Source organism: Paroedura picta, chromosome 6 (genome assembly GCF_049243985.1).
Source record: "Paroedura picta isolate Pp20150507F chromosome 6, Ppicta_v3.0, whole genome shotgun sequence".
Lineage (NCBI taxonomy): Eukaryota > Metazoa > Chordata > Lepidosauria > Squamata > Gekkonidae > Paroedura > Paroedura picta.
Genome location: NC_135374.1, coordinates 92,897,984 through 92,920,618, shown reverse-complemented (window position 1 = coordinate 92,920,618; position 22,635 = coordinate 92,897,984). Strand labels below are relative to the sequence as shown.

The window sequence follows — 22,635 nt, the reverse complement described above, 5'->3', positions numbered from 1 at the left end:
CCATCATTAGTCTCAATGCACAGACCAGTGTCTCTGATCTTTTAAGCATGATGAAAAGATGAGAAATAAAGCACAAGATCACATGGTATCTCTATGCCAACTAATCCTTCCATCAGACGTTTTGGTTAAATATTAGCCAGAAGATCCAGGAGGAAAGTAAGGACAATCTTAGGATATTATTGAGATTGTACCTTTTCGACCTGGTGGAATGAGCTCCCAGGAGAGCTGAGGGTGCTGACGGAATTATCTAGATTCTGCAGGGCCTGCAAGACGGAGCTCCTCCGCCAGGCGTTTGGTTGAGGCCGGGGGGGGGGAAGTGACCGGAGTTACGATCTGTGGGTCTCACCTTGCGCTAAGCTCTATGCTAAGCGCTTCTTGCTAAGCGTATGCGATCAGAGCCCTCAAGTTATACCATCAGGCTGGAACAGTTGAGTTGGGTTAGGTATATTAGGGAAGTTATTCTGCCACCTTTGATACTGTTTCGATACTATTGATATTGTTAATGTTTTAATGGGGGTTTTATGGCTTATATTGTGTATTTTTTATTATGTTGTTAGCCGCCACAAGACAACATTGTCGAGAGTGGCAGGGTATAAATCAAAATATAAATTAAAAAATTCATATACCTTGACAGTGATCAACAAGTGCTGCAAGTGTCTTCAATCTTATCTTAGGATCATATGTCCAAACTAGGAGACGCCGAAGTGTTAAACTGCTCTCACTGCCCAAATTTACACCTTGATCATCTTCTACCTGCAACTAGATATTGAGAAAAGTAACAAAAAGGACAAGATCTAATAGAGAACTGAAGCAGAACCATTCATGCTGTTCTCTAGTATTCCTTTTAACCTCAAATATGTCCAATACACACACTTTATATTAAATTAAATGTTGATGCTGAAAATTTTGCACAGTTGAAAGAAATCGTGTAAATCAAAGGGAAAAGCCATTAATAGAGCCATATATTTAAAAGATATTAGAAAGCAGATTAAGAGACATGAAGTCTGTGGCATGACAAAAAATTCCAACAGTGCAACCTGAAATAAAGTTTCACCCTTCTAGGCTTATAGACCTCACTTTGCTGCAAAAGAACCATCACCACTTGAAAGGGTTCAGAATATTTTAACATTGTTTTTAGAGAAGCAATTTAGACAGGTGGGTTGCGAGCAGCCTGCAGCAGTTAATAATTCTTCCATGGTTTTTGAGCTTCCCCAGTTCAACATTTATCACGGCACATGATTTCTGCCACCATCTATCTACAAACAAAAGAAAACAACCCATTTTCATCCAGTTTCTAAAAACTCTCTCACTTGTAGACAATTCTTGCCCACTACAAAGAACCTCTTACAAGCCTATTATACAGGCCAATTTAGCTAACTTGGCAGATCCAACCAAGAAACAATCACATATTTGTTTGTTTACCTGGGAGTGTAAAACAGATAGTAGCCTGTAGTATTCTTTGAGTTCCTGGTTTAAGGCAGCACAAAAGCTCTGCAAAAGTGAAGAAACCAAAAACGGAGACACGGTTTACACATAAACACTCTCCACATTGCAGTGATCTTGAAAGTGTCTACATGCTTCCAACAGGACAAACAATTCTGCAATGCCAAATCCATTCATTGCAAGTCCCTTTTTAAATTCAAGAGGACTCATAAAAGCTGTCTGCTAAGGTATGAATATGTTTCAGAAAAAGCTTCAAGAAAAAAACACAATAACTTGTCTCACAGAACTCTGGATTATGACTACTAAGTAATTTTAAAAAATCTAGAACATGCCACCGAAGCTTCTCAAGTGGATTCAATTCAAGTGTCTTCAGAAATGTATGTTCAAATCACAGGTGATTACACATAAAACAAAAGACAACAGATTGCAAAGTAATTCAGCTGAATCAAAACATGAACAATAATAACTATGAGAAAAATGGGCCACAAAAAGGACAGAAGTGAATTTTCTGAAATACCTTTAAACATACTAATGTTATAAGTACTTATACTTATAAGGACTAATCATTATTTCTGCTTTTGACAACAGTTTGCTATCCTCACTTCTGCAGCTTTTCAACATAACTAAAGGATTTTACTCATTTCCCAGAATAGATGAATCTTAACGTCATTCCAAAGTAATGGGAATTTTGGAAGAACACCCTCATATCTCCCAGTATTCAACCACATATTCCCAAATTTTTACACACACTCTTGAAGCCACACATGTGCATGCTTTTTCCTGCACCGCCAATTCCAGCAATGATCAAACCTCAGGAAAGCAAAGTCATAAGCACATAAAAGGAGTTTCTACAGTTCTTGTAGACTTTTACACCACAAATATTTGTTTCTATAATATTTTTCAGCAGTGTCAGAATTAGTACATAGGAATAGATATCGATCTGTCACTTACTATGATTGTTGGGGGCGGAGTGTTAAATCGAGAGGTTTCCTTGTTGAGCTGATTCCAAAACATGTTAGTTTTTATTTGATCTTTTGAGTTTCCCAGAACCAATCCTGGTTCTTGAAAAGTAGGCACACTTTGTTCATGCCACAACTTTCTCCCTTCCTGGATGACCCAGTCTCCCACTGTTATCTGAGGTGACTGAAGCTCTTTCACACACCTGTTATCTTGAAAATACATCGCTGCTTTCCCCTCACCAACTAAGCAGGGTTCCCATCCTCTTCCTTAGAAGGTATCACCTTTCCCTTTGTGCTAATTTGGGAATATCCACCTGACTACCCAAATTATCTCTGCCAAATGACTACTCTAGTTTACCACACACTGTGTCAATTAGCTCTCAATTAAAATCTGTGTCTTTTGAGATTATCCTCAGCGGAGTGTATCAGCTAAGGATCTTAATCAGATCTCTCTCTAACCAGATTCAGACTGAACTCAGACTGAGCTGTCTTCCCTCCAGCCCACGGTCAGTATAATAACTTCCCCACAGCTGTGGCTGGCCAATCACAGGGCTCAGAGCAGCCCGTAGCCCTGGCTCTTTCTTCCTAGTGAGGATTTTCAGCTTCTCATGGACTACTGCTGTTGTTTTGGCACTTACAGCCTCGTTTTCTAAGTGCTGTCTGTTGTAGAGTCCTTTACACTTACCCTTTAATCATCATTCTAAACAGTAACTAAATTGAAAAAACGGCCTTTGGGTACCTGCATACCCTCCCATGCTTATACCTCCCTACCCACTATCTGCAGCCTTCCGTGCTGTCTATTTCAGATCACAGCTTCTTGGGGCAGCAACCTGTATGTTGTTTTGTTTTTTTCCCTGCAACACTGCATGAGAATATTTAGCCTGGGTGTAGCCAGAGACAAGAGCTGAACTCAAGAGTCAAAAAGCTCTTTGCCCTTGGTTCTTAGCTTATGGCTCCCAGTCTGACATGTTGAATTGAGCTGGCCACTTAATCCAGGTTCCACCCAAGATTACTTATATCTATGTTTTTATTTGTTTATTTAAATGGCATTTTGTATGCTGCCTTGGGGAGCATTGGGGAGAAAAGTTAGCTAAAAGCCTACACACAATGAAGGCCTTATAAGACCATGAAAAGTGTACAGTATAAAAACCTATAAAACTATCAACATGTTTGAGTTTGCAAATAGCCACAGATTTGCTCATCAAGTTACGCAGGACCTGCAAGATGAAATTTTTCCACTGAGCATTCGGTCAAGACCAGATGGCATGGAATATCTAAAAGTTCTCTCCCTTGCAAGACCCTGATAAATACAACCAGGCCTGGAAATTAAGGAAATTAACAGTTCCTTGTTATGGTTTTATTGTATTAGTGGTTTTATGAACCCTATAAACAAAATCAGATCTATCTATATTGAAATAACAAATGTCATCTTCAAAGTGAAAACATCAAAATATACATTTCAGCAGGGAGAACATTTACATTGCTTGCCTAAACACACCATGCCATTTCTAAAATTTTCTACCAGCAAAGAATTTCATATAAACTGAAGGAGAAACAAATCAAGCAAACCAGATAACTGAGTTCTAGTTAGTGCCCATAACTACAACACCACATCTCTTAACACCTACTAACAATTCTAAAATATCAGTAATAACAAGCCTTTGACACCAAAGACTACTGGGTTTTTCTTCCTCCCAAGCTTTTGTACAATTAGATACAGCAGATTTCTTTTCCTATATTTTAAGGAAGGTTAGGCATATGTTATCCTGTTTGGAAACCAACATACCTGACCCACTAGTCCAAATGCACGATCCATGCTCCTCTGGTCTGTATACTTCCGTATTTTGTTATGCAGCCATCCTAGTTCAGCAAGCCGGCTTGTAGTATCTCTCAGTGACTTAGAAAGGCTTACCTGAATTATTAAATGAAATGTTGATTAAAATACAACACTGTTTAGTTCAATGATTTTTAAAATAAGCCTCCTTTATCCAATAAATTCTTGATCACACCCTGTGCAGAATATTCTTTAAAGCAGTTATGTGTAATATAGAGCCAGTAGGGGGGGAAGTCTGTTTATTCCAAGATGGGTAAAATGAAACATGGCACAATAAAAGCCTTGTTATTCAACAATCACAAGGAACGGAGGGTGCCAGTTAAGCAAATATGCTGGGTACTCGGGATGGGCCCAAACCAGGAAAACCTGGGTTGGGTTCAAAATTGGAATGTGTCCCAAACTCAGACCAGAGCCCAGCCACTCTGTCAAACTGGTTCGGGAGGTTTCGGATGTTGGAGGTGTCCCCTGCAGGGTCCTAAAAACTCCAAATCATAGGGAAATGCCAGCTGACTCTCCTCTACCTGCCCACCAAGTTTGGTAAAGATTGGACTTGAGTGGATGCCAAAGCAACGTGGTCCCTTAAAAGTGCTTTTTCAGGGAAATGTTAGCCAAGGTTTCTAGATTGTACATAATGCCCCTTGTATGATCTTAAGGCATCAAATTTACAGAGGACCTCCCAGATATGTCAGTGTTCATGTTCCTCCCCCTTCCTCTCTGACAGCAGACATCCAGCCTTGATGCTGCACGAGAAGTGGCCAGCTAGGCTCCAGCAGTTCTTCAACAGGGCCCCATCCCCCCTTATAGGTGCTCCTCAGTTCTTCACCACCAGGTACAACCTGTGCGCCAGTCAAATGCTGTTGCTGAGGTGTACATCCTTCACTGCCGCCTGCATGTTGGTGCCGGCATAACAAATACAAAATTTACCTCCCCCTCCCCGGAGAAGCAGATCAGTGAGTACAAGATTAGTGGTCAGTAAAGACAAACACAGATCACCCTAAAACAAAAAGCAGCCCAGTGTCTGTGGGAGGGGGGAAAAGATGGCAGGGAAATAAGTTAACCCCCCCCCAAATGCAGCTTGAAAAAAATACCTAAAGAGTTAAACCTCATCTTACTGCAACGAAACATCTGCAAGGTGGGTTGGGGGTGAAATAAAATGGAATGAAAAAGGGAACCTACTTAGGAAGCAGAGAGTAGGAAAATCCCACTAGACAAAAATGTTTGCTATAAGAAAGAGGAATTCAATCCCTGTCAAGCTCTGGAGGGCCCCTTTTGTGATTCCGAGTCATAGTAAAGGGAATGGTCTCTCAAGAAAAGATGGTAATTGCTAAAGGAACAAGACAAGTATGTCCCCTTTCACCATTGCTATTCAATCTGGTCCTGGAGGCAATGGCCAATAACATCAGAATGGATCTAAGTATCTTTGGCCTACAGTTTGAAGACTAAGAACATGAAATATGCAGCTATGCGGACGATGTAGATTTAATGATGACAAATCCCCAAAATATCTATGCCAAAATTGTTAAATTGTTTGAATGAGTTTGGAGCAGTTTCTGGGTATAAAATAAAGTATAAGAAGACAAAAAATTATAATGTATGGGCAAGAAAAAAAGCGAAGGAGATGCAACTAAGTCTAGGATGCCAGGGAAACCCGACAAAAGTTAAATATCTGGAAGTGTATCTAGATAAAGATTTAAATAAGTTATTAAAAATAACTATGAAGAAACTTGGCAAAAGATAAGGAGAGATCTCACTGGCTGGGATAGATGGAACCCATCATGGTCAGCTAGGATTGCGACAGTGAAGAAGAAGGAAGAAGGAGAAGAAGAAGGAAGGAGAAGAAGAAGGAGGAGAAGGAGAAGAGGGAGGAGAAGGAGAAGGAGAAGGAGAAGGAGAAGGAGAAGGAGAAGGAGAAGAGTTGGCCCTTATATGCCGCTTTTCTCTACCCGAAGGAGGCTCAAAGCGGCTTGCAGTTGCCTTCCCTTTCCTCTCCCTGTGAGGTGGGTGAGGCTGAGAGAGCCCTGATATTACTGCTCGATCAGAACAGCTTTATCAGTGCTGTGGCAAGCCCAAGGTCACCCAGCTGGCTGCATGTGGGGGAGCACAGAATCGAACCCGGCATGCCAGATTAGAAGCCCGCACTCCTAACCACTACACCAAACTGGCTCATTAAGATGAATGTATTACCTCAGTTGATTTTTTAATTTCAAATCAGTGCCAGTAGAGCTTAGCGAGAAGATTTTATTGACCTGTACAAACATATTAAGAGCCTCTTGTGGCGCAGAGTGGTAAGGCAGCCGTCTGAAAGCTTTGCCCATGAGGCTGGGAGTTCAATCCCAGCAGCCGGCTCAAGGTTGACTCAGCCTTCCATCCTTCCGAGGTCGGTAAAATGAGTACCCAGCTTGCTGGGGGGTAAACGGTAATGACTGGGGAAGGCACTGGCAAACCACCCCGTATTGAGTCTGCCAAGAAAACGCTAGAGGGCGTCACCCCAAGGGTTAGACATGACCCGGTACTTGCACAGGGGATACCTTTACCTTTACCTTTACAAACATATTAACAAATGTACATGGAATAATAAAATACCTCGAATTGCTTTTAAAGTACTGCAAGATGAAGAGAGGAAGTCTGAGAATCTCTATTATAAAACTTTATTATTATTATTATTATTATGCAGCAGTTTTAAAGTGGAGTACAGACTGGATAAAAAAATCCAGAAAAAAGATTGGTCAAATTGGAGCAGGGAAGCTCGGTGGAATGGCTTCATACATTATTGTGGCCATGCAAAAAGAGCCAGGTGCAAAAAACTGAATGACAGCAAATTTTTAGGAGGAGTCTCATTAAGGTTTGGACAAAATACAGAGACAGAGTAAGTCCTAGTCATTCTCCACTAAAAATAATCATTCAAAGAAGATCAAAAGACTTGGGACGAAACACTAACTTTGTATGTTGTCTTTTCTATTTATTAATTAATCAGAATATCAAATAAAACTTTATTTTAAAAAAAGAGATGGAATTTGAAAACTTAAATTTTTAAAAATATTTTTTTTCAAACTTCTGGCGGTTTTCTGTTGGAGCAAAGCTGCTTTCCTTATCACGCTTCAGGAGCTCCCTTCTGAAAAATGAATCTACAGGATCACCGAAAGCAAAACTGGTCTGCATCTACAAGCATTGGCCTTCAAGTACTGAAGTTCAGCGCACACTGAAAAGGTTTTGTTTTGTTTTAAAGTTAACCTAGGCTAAGTGTACTACTGTTTTAGAAGAAGAAGGAGAGTTGGTTCTTATATGCTGCTTTTCTCTTCCTGAAGGAGTCTCAAAGAGACTTACATTCGCCTTCCCTCTCCCCACAACAGACACCCTGTGAGGTGGGTGAGGCTGAGAGAGCCCTGATATTCCTGCTCGGTCAGAACAGTTTTATCAGTGCTGTGGCGAGCCCAAGGTCACCCAGCTGGCTGCATGTGGGGAAGTGCAGAATCAAACCCGGCTCGCCAGATTAGAAGTTTGTACTCCTAACCACTACACCAAGCTGGCCCTTTGAGATACAACCTTAGCTCTTTTAATACCATAACCCTGGCCTAATTCAGGAGGAACTAAAGCCCTAAGCTAAAATTTAATTAGAAACGTTGTAAACAATTCCTAACAGACTATTATTACTAAAAGCCTCTATTTAACACCTACTACCTGAATATATATTTAACAATTACATAGGTTCCTTGAACCAGAGCCAGAAGCACACCAGACCTTCAACTGAAATACTGACTGAACAATGAACTTCCAACCCCCCATAAACCCTCTAGAAATTAAATAAAGCAGTTATAAGTAGAACTCAAATCTTTCAACAAACTAAACCATGAGAAAGTAAACGGGAGGAAAGGGTGGGGGGAAAGAAAGCAAAGAGAAAAAGAAGCAAAGGCAAAGGTTCCTCCACACACAAAAGACCTGCACACAATGCAGCAAAGGATGCTGAAGAAGACAGAGAGAGAGAAAAAAGAAAATTCAAGTAAAATAGCTTTAAAAAACAAACAAGAAGCAGCCCTATGCACACACCAGACCTGAAAAAGGAAAGGAAAAAAGCAGAGAAGGCAAGCAACAAAGACCATCCCCAGACACTCTCCAAAAAACAAGAAAAGAAACAGCAAAGGATGGTTAAAGGGAGAGGGAAAGAAAGAGGAAAAGATAATACGGCCTTCAAGGCCATACGTGGTCAGGGCCCAGTGTACCTGAGGCTCCCTATGCCCCCCAAAGAGCTCTATGCTCTGCCACCAGCTAATGATCCCTGGCCCTAAAGAAGCCCGCCTGGCCTCAACCAGGGCCAGAGCCTTCTCTGTCCTGGCCCCCACCTGGTGGAATGAGCTAGTGGAATGAGCTCCCACAGGATAGCGCTCCCCAACCTGTGGGCCGCGGGCCACATGTGGTCCTTTGACTAATTGGAGGTGGGCCCCGAAGGACGCCTTCTTCCCCCCTCCCCGGCCCTTTACTTCATCCCCCCCAGCCCTTTACAACACACTTCATTGTTGTGGCGTGTCTGTATCTTATTTTGAAGGGATGTTTAAACATTATCATAGCGATCAGAGAGCGCTAGGGCAGTAGTCGACAGTAGAGGAGTAAACTACCCCCCCCCACCAGGCCTCAGTAAAAGGCATTGAGTGGTCCCCGGTGATAAAAAGGTTGGGGACCACTGCCACAGGAGATCAGGGCCCTGACGAAGCTAAAACAGTTCCGCAGGGCCTGCAAAAGGGAGCTCTTCCGCCAGGCATCTGACTGAGACCAGGCATAACCAACAACATCTGCATGGCCCATGACCCCCCTCTCCCCAGAAATCAATCAAGGCATTCTGCTTCTGGACCTGTTTGTACTATCACTATTATAATGTTGTACTGTTATCACTGTTATTATCAGTTAGTAATATTAATGTTATAGTTATTGTTCATGGTGACCAATGGTGGCACAAACATGAGGGCAGTGGCACAGACACTGAGCCTTAGGTGCATTTACTGTGTGGTCCACCTTCTCCACCTGGTGGTTAGAGATGTCTTGGGGATGGGTTCTGCAGAGAATCCCAGTTAGGATGCTGAGACTCATGACTTCAGGCATCTCGTCCAGAAATGCCAGTATCTCATGGGTCACTTTTTTCATAGTGTGAAGGATGCTCATCTCCTGCTCAAGAAGAAGGCACTGACAGATGTGCCAGAACACAGCCTGATCAATTATGTAAGCACTCCCTATATCTTCATCTATGACCGTTTATGCACTGGAGGTTTCATGCTGGGCTTCAGGCTGGAGTTTTATTCATGGCAGGTTGCCCCAATTCTTCCTGTACCCACACGGGGGAGCATTTGGCCTGGTGCTCCTCATCTGCCCCCAATTTGTGCTCCTGCACGGGAGCTGAGGCAGTGAAGTTCCCAGTGCATAAACAGTCCATGCCATGCTCAAGCATTTGATGGGCACGTAGGAGTAAAATTGCCTCAAGATAGAGAGCTTAAAGCCGGGAGATACGTCTTAATTTACTGTTAAATGGATTACAGACTCTGCAGTGGCAATCATTGAAGAAGTATTTGAAAACGGGGAAAAATATACCTAGGAGCCCATTCTGATTGCCCAGAAATTATATGATTTATACACCAAATAAGAGTGGCTATAAGACTTATCATTTTGGCCTGCTGATTTTGTTTTTCTCTTATCTGCAAGCATTTGATGGAGCAGAAGACAGCACTGACTGCTTTGATCTCTGATACCAGGGTAGTTTGGGGAAAATAATTACATAGGAAGCAGACTTCTGTTGTATTCCTATGTCTATGACTCCTAAAATCATCTCAGCTTTCTATCCTAGGCTGTTTGCAACTTACATACTAATACAGCTAGTGATATACATACGTATTGTCTAAAAAGGCATTTTGCATGTCTGAATTGCGCAAATGCAGCATTCTAGAAGCAGCCTGTCTATACGAAACAGGTGTAAGATCACTGTCCAGTACCTTTCCGTCTACTTTATAACAGTTTTCAGAGTTGACCATTTTGATGACTTTGCCATCGATTCCCTGGAAGACGTACAAAATGTCTCTCACAAGAAATGCTTCAGTTATTTCAACAGATCCTGAAAAAAGGAAAGGGGGTGTCACTTGCAGGCATCTTTCAGAATCCTATTTGTTATTTTAACACCTCACTATTACTTCCGTTTGGAGGAACACTCATGGCATCTTACTGATCCACAAAATTCAAAGGAAATCATAATAATTACAATAGATATTCAAGCACACCTAAAACAATAAAATTCAAACAATTTAAGACCCCATCTTAAAAATTGCTTTTGAAATAATCTGACTTTTGTCAGGTGACCTATAGCAAAGAGAGGTCACATATAATACCGGGGGGGGTCCAAGATTAGGAGCAACTGCAAAAAAACAAACAAACAAACAAAACAAAAACCTTAAAAAGGTCCCACCAAAATAACCTCATATCTTCAGAAGTTATTAACCATTTACAGATTTTAAAATAAAAACCAGCATTTTCCTTGAGCCCAGAAACAAACTGGGAACCAAAATAAATGACACAAAATAGATGCTATATGCTGAAGCCCATATTCATATTCTGCCTTCCATATCTTGAACTGGCAGCAGTTTTTTGGACTGTCTTCCAAAGGATGTTAGAATAGTATAACCCTTATGTTACTAGGGGATTATAACTGTGGTCAAATCCATCTTCACGAAGGCTGGCTGCAGCAGACACCCGAGCCTAGACAGTAAAAAAGCATTTCTATGCACCTCCATCAACCATTTAGATGGAAGGCTCCCAGCTCCGGAGGTTGCTTTTTCAGAGGGAATACAGCCCAGTTCAGAGCAAACAGAAGACCTATTCCTGGATCAGTTATACCCGCAACCCACACATTTTGTCTTAATCATGCTTCTTTCCCCCATTATTTCTGCCTCAGAATGTGTCAAATTTAAGCCAAGGAACAGAAGCTAGAAGGGCTTAAATTTTTCATTGCCCCCTCCCTATATATTCCACTCGTTGTTGCTCAATATAACCTGCTTCTTATTTAATTGTTTAATTGTTGATACAAGAAATTTCACCTCTTTGGGACCACAAAGAATAGCTTGGATTTAAATTAGTTTGTTCCCATGGAAATGAACAGGTCTGTTTAAACAGGACGACTTCAGGCTTTCTACAGAAAGGAAATGGGAAGGAAAGCTCCTAACCAGTGAAACATGCCTTGCTTACCGCTTAGATCCCCTTCCCGCCTAGTCCTCGGCACATTACGGGAAGCGGCTGCTGAAACACCTTTTGAGGAAGAGTTCTGTAAGGTGGGTTGGCCTGCAGTTATGGTCCAAGCAAGCCGGGCCCCTAGCTGCTGGCGGAGACAATCGCCCACTCCGGCACGTTGATAGGATTGTCTGTGAAAAGAAAATTATATCATCCAACTACCAAAGTGTATGCATACACAAGAAATTAATCTACATTAATTCTCAAAAACAAGTATTTCTGAAAAAAATTAAATTTAAAACTGCACATTTTTATAATTCGGGACAATTCTAGGGAAGAAACTTGGATGCTGGCACGCTGGTACATCAAGTATATGAAAAAGAATCACTGATGCCCTAAATATTGGCTGAAATGCCTTCCATAATATAAACTGTTTCATCTGATAGCTGGAGTTTAATTTAATAGCCACCCTTATCCCTTTTGTAATTTGTTTTCCTTTCGCTATGGTAAGCAACTGTCATAACAGCAACTGAGATATTGCCACGTTGCATCTTAAGATCCCTAGTACATTGAGGTTTTGTGGATTACTAGAAGTCTCCTCATCTCCCCCTCCCCCATTTTTTGCAAGCCTCAAGGCTCTTGCAGTTTGCAGAAAGATACCCCTTGTCTGCTCATTACCCCCACTGTGTTGATTTTTTGGTCTTCTTTCTAGGGCCATGTTCAGAAGCTGATACCCAGATATGATAAAGCCACCTCTAGTGTACTAATGAGTTCACCAGGTTTGACATCCTTTTGTTATTCCGATAGGCACATAAGCCTTGATTGGCTGACAGTATTCCAAGTTCTGAAAACCTTTAGGTGGAAACCATAACTACCAGAAATAAGTTTTAGGAGTTGACTCTTCTAGTCGTCTATTTTATCCACAGGCAAGTTCTGAAAACCTTTAGGTGGAAACCTTATCTACAGGAAGAAAATTTGGAGTAGTCTCCTCTAGCGGTATATTGTAGCCACAGCCTTAAATGGAGTTCACATCATAAAAGACAGTATCCCTTTTCAAATCCCATGGAAAGATACAATTGTGGCTAAAGAAAGAATGAACTACCAATTTGGTTTAAATGCAGTTTATGTTCTGACCAAGAATTTGGCATATTTCACCAACAGAATATGTGCCTATAAGTATTTTTGGCCTCTTGCAGAGATCATATTGGTTCAGTGAATGAAGACACAGGATTATCTGCCTTTCCAAGTTCCCCGGACCTTTCCTAGTACCATCATGGAATCATTATGAGGTCTTTGAACAATTCAATAATCGTAACACCAATATCTCTTGGTAACAAACATCAAGGACAGCTACATTCAACAAAGGTTTGTGATCCTTATTGCAAGAATTCAGCTAGCATGTATCCAACCACCCAGTTTCTCTGATGGAGCACCATTTCCATTCACAGCAATGTCTGCCAATTAATCCCTTCTACCCCCCCCTCTCATTTTGCCCCCAGTGCTGCTCTTCAGGGTGTCCTGGCCTACTAGGATCCAAATTTGGAGCTGGGGGAATTAGTGGACTGAAAGAAGAAAGAGAAGCAGAAGAGTCTTGGTCCACAAAGTCTATGGATGGTTGGATACTATATTTATGGGAGCTGGATTTCTATAAAGAATTATCTTCAAGATGATCAAGTCTCATTTACCCTGGAAGAAGTGATTGTGGAGTTGGAACCGGCCCATTTGGGGCATACATGCCTATGCTGCTGATCCCACTGCTCCCCATACTGCCAGAACTTTGGCCGGGCTGGACATTTCGGTCTTGATAGTTCAACGGAAGAGTCTGAGGCCTGGCATAGTAGTATGGAGTTGAATGAGCATCTCGTGGCAGTGCTTGAGCAAACAGCGTAGCAAAATTTGACACCTTGAAGGGATAAAACAGGACATGTTTTAACAGATCCCTTCTCCTTCCATAGATTAAATAAGCCTGAACACCCTTCTGCTGTTAATTGCTTACTGTCATTTCTTGATTACATGCCTACAACGAAGTTTTTAAAAATACAAAATACACATTTGTAATTTCAAAACCATTCCTAATCTTATTAAAAATATTTCAGGTAGTCTTACTAAGATTTTGCATAGAAACAGCCGCCTAACTTTGCAGCTTTGCACTTGACCCATTCTGGGCTCTAGTTAAGAGGCCAACAGATTGAATGGCCTACCTTGCTTGATGGTTTTCGTGGATCTTCACTGAGGCTGAGGAGGAGGTAGAGGATTGACCATCTGTTTTTCAAGATGCCCTACCACAAGAAACTTGTTTCAGAACAGATCATTGGAGAGGCCAACAGAACACATATTCATTATCTTTGAAACCATAGTCTAGCGCTATTTTTGCTGACCCATATCCTTCCTGTTAAAATTAAGAAAACTACGCTCTTACTATACTATTTTTATTCAGTATAACTAAACTAAATTACTGCTCAATTGAAATTTTTACCTATTTTATATTTTAAAACTGAATTTTAAAGAATAATTTTAACTATGCTAATGTTGGACAATATGATGTACACCACCCTGAGCCGATCTGCTGGGAGGGTGGTATATAAATTAAATAAATAAATACATTTTCAATACTTTGCAAGTCAGATACAAACAAACCCCAAAATCTTTCTAAAACACTCATTCTAACAAAAACCACACTACTCAATATGCAGTTCCTCCCTCTTCAGAAAACAAGTCATCCCCAACTTAAATCTGTACCTGTGAGTAGAGTTTTCTGTAAAGTTCTGAAAACAAAGCTGCACTGTCTTCCCTTCCTTGCCGCACCACTGTGATAATAAAAGCACACCAGAACCATCATAAGCATATGGAATATTAAAATTTATATCAATTATTATGCTCGGTTTTGTCCACTATCCTGCACCAATGCATTAAATTAGATGTAACAACTATCTTCCATTCGCAAAAAGAAAAAAAAAACTATTCGTTTTTTTGCTTAGAGGTTGCTTGGTCTGGAGAGAGATTAGTTTACTAACATCTGCTCAAAGAGAAAGCAAAAGTTCTGCCACTTTAGGCCATGGAATGTATCCAACTTTTATTTTGTTGCTTCTTAGTCCACACTGTATAAAATCAGAAAGGCAAAGCAAAATAATCATAACGTCTGGAGTCTTAGCATCAAAGGGCACCACTTACATATTCTACCTGCAGCTGCCAACAGAGTTCATTGCCAGACACTTCTGGAAGCACAGAAAAAGATTATAGAGGAGCTGGGGGAATCCTATGGGGTCTATAAGATTGCCTTACTTCCCTCCTGTCAGTGAAGGAGGGGGGAAAACATTTTGGTTATAAATGCTTTATTTAAAAAATAATTATTATAATAGCAACTTTCCTAAGTACAAAAGCAGTTATAGGCTATATATATTACACAGAATTATTTATCATTCCTGTTCCTTGGTTTATTCATAAAATTGTTATCTGACTTTCCAGTGCGTAAAGGTTAAATGGCTTAGCAGTATAAGGAATGGTAAATAGATAGCACCATTTGACAGATTTGGTATTCAATTTCATAGAGAAGTGGGGGGAAGGGTCGAGGGCTTACCACGTTTCATTCATTTCTTCTACTTTAGCTTATTCTTAAGCAAGGGGAAGGAAAATTCTTTTTCGTAAGGTCATTGTCTACCATTCCCACCAGGCACGGCTGAAGACAGCCATTTGGGTTATAAACTGACTAGATCCTAGAATGTATCCAATTGTTGCCTAAGCCTGGAGAGAGCAGCTGGAATTATCTTGTCAGATAACTATTTCTACATCTCATTACACGAAGGTGAAATTGTACAACACTCTTGGGCATCTTTATTTTATGACACTGTGCAAAAAGGAATTCAGCTCATTCAGCCAAGGTCAGAGCAAGTGTGTTTGATACTAGTGAAGCAATGTTTCCAGGGTCAGAATATGAAGGAAGCCTGAGGGAAAAAAAGTATTTCCAAAAGTATTTCAGCTGAGATCCAAACGTTTGAGTAGAAAAAAACAGAAGGAAGTATAGCTTGATATATGCTAAAAAGAAAATTTGTATGTTCTTAAGTGATCAGTCCTTCCACAAGCAGCTTGTATGAACAAAAAGCTAAAGTCAAGAAGGACTCCCCTTTCCATTAGCCCCTCAAAGCATCAACTGAGTTTCAACCATGGCTTAGCTGCAGCTCCTTACTAATCACTCCTTACTAACAAAACCTTATGGTTTGGTAGAACAGGGTCCCAGCGAAGAAGCGCGACTGTCTGACTTGGATGGGGTGCAACTACTAGTAGCACTCTCAGCCAAGAATCTGGGCGGGATCTTTGACTCCTCCCTCTCCATGGAGGAACAGATCACAAGAGTAGCATGGCTGGTGTTCTTCCACTTGTGCCAAGCTAAACTACTAGCTCCCTACCTGGCCCCAGAACACCTAGCCACAGTGATCCAGGCAACAGTCACCTCTAGACTAGGTTTCTGAAACTCACTCTACACTAAGGTGACCAGATTTCAACATTGGTAAAGCAGGACACCATTGACCGGGGGGGGGGGGTTCTTGATTTAAAATTTGGGCTTTATGGAGCAACAAAAACTTTCATAGAATGCATAGAACGCAAAAATAGTATTGTAATATATGTTTTTTTATTTCAACATAAGTACAATTTGCCAGGTACCCCAAGATGTCCCTCCAAAAGTGGGACAATCTGGTCACCTTACTCTACACGGGTCTATCCTTATCCTTTATCCGGAAGCTACAACTGGTGCAGAACCTAGCAGCCGGGGTTCTCATGGGAACACCTCAGAGGGCCCACATCCAGCCCATGCTCCAACAGCTGCACTGGTTACCAGATCAGACTTAAGGTTTTGATAATTACTTTCAAGGCCATATGCAGTCTGGGCCTGAATACCCGAGGGACCGCTTCTCTGCCTACGCCCCCCCCCCCAAGAGCACTACACTCTACAATTTCCAACAAATTCATGATCCTTGGCCCCAGGGAGGCTCATCTGACCTCAACCAGAGTTGGCGCCTTTTCTGTCCTGGCCCCCACAGGACAACTCCTGATCCAGCACTGCTTGCAGGAAAACTGAATTACACTTGTACTGTCAACAGTTGTTATAAAGTTATAAGCTTTTACTTTTAGAAATGTTATAAGTTCATATAAGGTCTTCCACTGTCAAAAATGCTATAAGTTCGTAATCATGATGTTCACTGTATTGCACTACGAATCTTCATTGTAAATCACCCTGAGCTGCAAGGGAGGGAAGTATATGAATGTAATAAAATAAATAAAAAATCCAAATAAAATGCCTGAGTAAGGCTGAGAGGAATACGAACAGAACTTGAATACCTCTCCAGCCCATCAGAAGCCGTTCCCAGTGGTTTGCTTGGCTTTGTGTTGTGTTCTACAGCTTAGCTCAACCAAGCCTTCTTCTAGTACTAAGAACCCTCCTCTGGTTCAAGAGGGGCTTCATGCTGGAGAACCTGTCCCCATTTGGCCAAGCTAAGTGAAATACAAACCAGAAACTAGACAAGAACTACTAAACCCTTGCTACAAGGGTTATCATGTTTCTTATATCTATGCTACCACGAAAGTTAGAAACTGGATCAGACATAATACATGCTAATTCTCTATTAGTCTTTCTCCCTCTTTCCCCCATAATCTCATCTAGTAGAGGGATTAATGTTAGTGGAACATACACAGAAGCAATATATATTACACATAATAATAACAATAAAATGTACTAATAATATACCAGATCTATCCAAAAGGGACCAAAATCAAACAACTTACGTTCTTTTTTAATTTTTTCTGCTACCAGAAATTCATCTCTCTCAACTGTGGGGGCAAAATTGCTTCCAATGACTCGCACTGCATACTGAAACTGCTGGGCTACATCAGCTGAAACAGACGTCACAATCATATTCAACACTTAATGACAACAGTCTGTTTGTTTGCAACATTAATATTTTTAAAACGACAAATACACACATTAGAGCATTTACATCAGAGTAGCATGAAAGTCATAAGTGTTTTCCAACGTTTAAAAGGCCGGGTATTTTTTGCAAAAAAAAGATACAAAGTATTTTGCATATTGAACGTTTCTAGAAGCTCCACCCATCAAAGCAAGTGGCTTCCAAAGTTACTGGTGAGGTTACTGCTGCAAGCAAAAGCATTCTTCCTTCAACAAGAGCTGGTTGCTCTGACTTCTGGTCTTGCTTCCTTCTGCCTCTCCTCCCTTCCTCACTCCGGCTAAGAGTCTACTTATACATCTGTAATTGCAGGAGCCGGTAAGTGGCCCCTTGAGGACTCTCATAGCAGGGAAGCCTATGGCATTTCCCTTCTCACATCTTCCTCCACCCAAGTTTCCCTCCCTCTGGCTGCCATTTTACTTCTCATGATTGAGGCTTGGCTGGCAAGCAGTGATATGTATGTGTACCCTGCATATAATTTGAAGCCAATTTAATAGCATATCCTCCGTTCCAGGTGGAAGGCTGCCCTCATTCACTCTTTCTGTCTACTTGCCCTTTTTTGGAAGACAATTTTTAATATATTAAAATTAAAACATATTAGCAGGTGTATATTTAAACTTCAAGGGACTGTGTATATTAAGAAATAAATCTCAAAGTATTCAATGTACTTAGGACTGTACTCTACCATCTGGTAGGCCAATAATCCATTTTTTTTTAAATTGTGACTAGCCTGTGTATACAGCCCAGTGCTTCTGAGAACTGTACTGGATGGGGGGCAGAGGTCTCTTCTTTTCTTTGCCATGGTCGAATTGAAAATCCCTAGCTAATAGCAGATAGAGTTGAGTGGATTTAACGGGAAAGAGAAGAGTTAGGCCCCTAAAATTATACTACTCATATTTTTATTTATTCAAGGATAACATTAAAACTCTGCAAATGCTGCTCTGGTAAAAACCCTGTAAGACAGGGGTCCCCAACCCCCGGTCCGTGGCCCAGTACAGGGCCGCAAGGGCCATCGTACCGGGCCGCCAGCGGCCGCGTCTGCCTCCCCCCCTGCAGTGAGAGGGGGGGAAAGAGGCCGGCACGGCAGCCGGCGCGCCAGTGACGCTAACGCGCGGAACTGCCGCGCATGCGCGTTTGCGCCCCCTGGTGGCCAAAACGTGCATGCGCGACAACTCTGCGCATATGTGTTAGCGCTACCTGGTGGCCAAAACGCGCATGCGCGGCAGTTCCGCGCGTGCGCGTTTTTGAGCAACTGCAGCAACTCTGGCTCTCCCCCACCCCTGGAGGCGGTCCCCGACCAGATGAGGGTTGGGGACTGCTGCTGTAAGATGTCTGCAAAAGGAAGTTCTGTTTCAAAGAAACGAAAAATTGCAGATGAGCACCGTGTTTTTAATGAAAAATGGACTACTGAGTATTTCTTTATTTTAAACTTTTTTAAAGTTTGCCTGGTATGTCTTGAAACTGTCTCAGTATTAAATGAGTACAATATTAAAAGGCACTTTGAATCCTGTCACAAAAGCTACTCAATATATGATGGAAAGGTGTGAGTAAACTAGATAAACTCTCTTTTAAAAATCAATATTTTTACAGCTAAAGAGAACCTGTCTGCTGTGAAGGCCAGCTATCATGTTGCTAAATGTACTGCTGAGAGTGGTATACCATTCTGATGGTGAATTTGTTAAAAAGTGCATGATTAAAGTAAGAGAGGAAATGTGTCCTAAGAAGGAATCTTGTGTTAGTTGCGTCAGTTTATCTGTGCCTACAATCGTCAGGCAACTTGAAGAACTAGGAGAAAAGCTGCATGTGTCACTGATTGTCAAGGCAAAACATTTTGCATTTTTCTTCATTTACCTTTGAATGGTTACTTTTGATCTAAATAAGTTGGTTAATAATTTTGTTACATTTTGGTTTAAGATGTGCGCTTCTTTAGGCACTGGGCATGCTAATTCAGTCCCCATGTGCCAAAAGTTTGGGGACCTCTGATCTAAATGTATGAATGCCACCCAAGTGCTCTATATCACTGTCCTCCCTGATTGCTGAAATTGTTTCTGGCCTTGTTGAGAAGTCAGGGCATCTTCTTTGATACACAAAGAGGCATTTATTTGTACACTAACATCTCTACAGAAAGGTAATATGGCCAGTTATCACACTTGCCCTAATCTACCGTTTCTCTACAAAGCGATTGAAGGACAAGTGGCAGAATGGCTCTAGTCCTTCTTGGATGACTCATCTGCTGTAGACACTTCATTTTAGCTTCAGGCTGGGTTATGAAACTGGGGTTTTTTGCTGATCTCCACCTGAATGTAAAAATTGCCATACCTCTTTGCTGCTCCTTCTGGGTTAATCTGCAGCCTTTGCTTCAGTAAACCATGCTATTTTAGTAAGAAGTCTAGAGGCAAAGCAGGTATCAAGTATTGCACTTTAGACTGGTTTAAACCATTCTTTACAGACCAGATCCAAAGCACTGTTAGGAGACCAGTTACCATTAGGGTGGGATTAATCCAAAGAATGCAACCTTATCCCCCACAGTTTCAACCTGCAAGTAAAGCCTTTAGGAGAAATGATTAATCATTCTGGAATAGATGTCATCCGTATGTTGACAATACTCAGCTCTGTATCTCTCCATCCCAGGCTTTCTTAACCATGGGTTTCTTGACAGCCCAGGAAGGGTTTCCTGAATGGATTAAAGCTAATTTGTAATATATTTTTAAAAATATTTATCTGGTGATATGACCATATATGGTCATGTCAACCCCCCCCCTCCCAAAATGGCCAATGATAGGCCTGGAGGGGATGGGAAGGGGAGGGGCCCCAGGTGCACATGCACACAGCTATGCTTCCCAACCATATTCTGCAGGATCACACCACTTCCAGGGTTTCTTGAAGCCTGAAGACTATTCCAGGTGTTTCTGAAGACCACTACAATCTTAGATAAAATTCAGCATACATAAAATTCAAGTGTTAATGAGAAATAATAATAAAAACAAGTTAGTTAAAAATTAAGAAAAACAAAGATGAAATTTCCTAGCCCCCTAAAACAGAAACAACAGCCATAATAAACATACCAATCAAGCTATAGCAAGCTGAAACTTGCACATAGCTTTAGCTCAAATTTTCATACCCACGAAAGCATACAATGAAACCATGTGGATGACATGTGTATATAGCAGACAAAAGGAAAATAATTTTCTCCACTAATGAACTCAGGTATAGGCTAGAGGAAGAAGGAGTAAGAAATTTGGACTGCGGCTCCATGTAAAGAGTGCGAAACAAAACATTAAGAGGAAGGAATTCTCATTCTAAGGCTCCACTGAGACACAGTTGCTCAGCAACAGCCTTTTAAATGTAGTGACCTAGTAACATGATGGTTGGCATAGTATGACAACGAATAGCAGGGAAAGTAATCCCAAGTTTAAGGAAGGTAATATTTAAAAAGCAGGGAGCTCTATTATGGCTTCTTTTGACCAATTCAAACCAGTTCGGAGCTAGGTAAGACACTCCTGTCAAATGAGGCATCTAGACTGAATGGCGGTGGGAAGTGCTGTCAAGTTGCATCCAGGCACTAACCAGGTGCAACTTTGTTTTATTTCTAATATCTGAAACAACTGGGTCATTCCAGTCACAAACCACTAATTAAAGCAGCATGCACACAAGCCCTGACTGAGGGGAGACCAAGCTCAACCTACTTCAGGACCACTGGGGTATGAGGCAGTACAGTAGTTCTAAATAACCAATGTTAAGAGAGATCAGATATTCTCTACAGGTGATGAGTTTAAGTGAAAATTTACAGATATAAAATTACAGTCTGGTAAAACATATTAAGAAAGGCAATCCAGATTTCTACAAAGTGGCTCTTGTAGAGCTATCAGAAACTGTAATCTATATTATGGCTCTCCAATGTCTTATAAATCAAATGGCATTTGGTTCAATGCTTGGCTTTTAAAACTCTTCTGACCTCCCATGACTGAAATATTATTACAACACTCATATTTTGGGTCATAACAAAACGGAATCATTTTCCTTTGTTCAAAAGCATGAGAAAAAAATCGTGTATTTTTTTTTAGCAGTTTCTCTTGCAGGGAGACAGCTGAGAGACTGACCTGGCCTGCACTCACTACATACACAGAAACATGCTGTTTCTCTCCTTGCTGTTCACAGATGTGGCACTTCTTCAGAGTATTTCTTCATTTATAGCAAGCCCAACTGTTTATTTACAGCATGCCCAGTATGCAAGGCTGAGGTACAAGGACTTGCTCAAAAAGGGTCAGTGGTAGGCGTTAGAACCTGGAACTCCCACATCCCCAGCTCAACAGTCAGATGAAGATGCCTCTTACAGAGACAAGACTTACCATAGGTTGCCTAGTCTATACAGATTGGCAGCTACTGTTCAGGGTCTCCGATAGCCTACTACCTAGTCCTTTTAACACGATAGAACCTTGGATGCCTTTGACATGCAACCCCTCCTCTGTGGTTCCTCCCTTGACTGCTACTGTTTTGGGCCCCTATTTCCACGACAGCAAGAATGGACAGAACCCAACACTACCCTCTCTCTCAGCTGGTTCCTGCTGCACGAGAACGGGCAGGGGGTCCATTATAATCAGGGGTGCCATCCTCCAGGGGGGGGACCTGGGGATCCCCAGGGATTACAGCTCATCTTCAGCCTCCAAGATCAATTCCCTTGGAGAAAATGGATGCTTTGGAGGGTGGACTTTATGACACTGTATCTCACCAACACCTCCAGGCGTTTTCCAGACCAGGTCCGGCGACTCTACCACCCCCCTCCCCTGCCAGTGGGCAGGAGGGACATGCCAACCCTAGTCTAATGGGGTGGGGCAAAGCCCGGTCTGTGGAGCCTGCATCGCTCCAAGAGGCGGGGAGTCTGGCTGGGGTCGCTCTTCCACCCCCCGGAATGAGGAGAACCTGCCCGCCCGCTCTCCCCTCCCCACCTCCTTCCTCCCCCGCTGGGGAGTTGGGCCGGGGCGGCCCCAAGCAGGTTACCTTCGCCCTTGCCCAGGATGCGGCAGCACAGCGTCTGCAGCAGGACGTTGGGCGATTTCTGATCCGGACTCGCCATCGGCGCAGATGGGGGGGGGGGGAAGGCGGGACAACGAGGGAGGAGCCCTCGCCGGACGACCACCCTACCCTCCTGGGGGCGCGGGAGGGCAGCGCTTACTTCCCCGAGGCTTCCCGCCCGGCACGTTATTTAGGGCACCATTTTTAACAGAACCCGCCGAAAAAGGGAGGG

General features: G+C 42.0%; 1 protein-coding gene across 1 annotated transcript in view; it reads right to left on the bottom strand.

The window, feature by feature from the left end:
• Positions 1–22,616, bottom strand: part of TUBGCP3 (tubulin gamma complex component 3) — a 46,906-nt gene extending 24,290 nt beyond the window's left edge. Inside the window, exons 1-10 of the mRNA XM_077343742.1 lie at positions 22,389–22,616; positions 17,212–17,319; positions 14,173–14,240; positions 13,635–13,712; positions 13,119–13,336; positions 11,452–11,624; positions 10,209–10,327; positions 4,189–4,314; positions 1,423–1,491; positions 627–759 (exon numbers count right to left, since the gene is read on the bottom strand). Of these exons, the coding sequence (XP_077199857.1) occupies positions 627–759; positions 1,423–1,491; positions 4,189–4,314; positions 10,209–10,327; positions 11,452–11,624; positions 13,119–13,336; positions 13,635–13,712; positions 14,173–14,240; positions 17,212–17,319; positions 22,389–22,464 (1,168 nt within the window). The 5' untranslated portion in view covers positions 22,465–22,616. The remainder of the gene's footprint in view (positions 1–626; positions 760–1,422; positions 1,492–4,188; positions 4,315–10,208; positions 10,328–11,451; positions 11,625–13,118; positions 13,337–13,634; positions 13,713–14,172; positions 14,241–17,211; positions 17,320–22,388) is intronic.
• Positions 22,617–22,635: the final 19 nt, after the last annotated feature.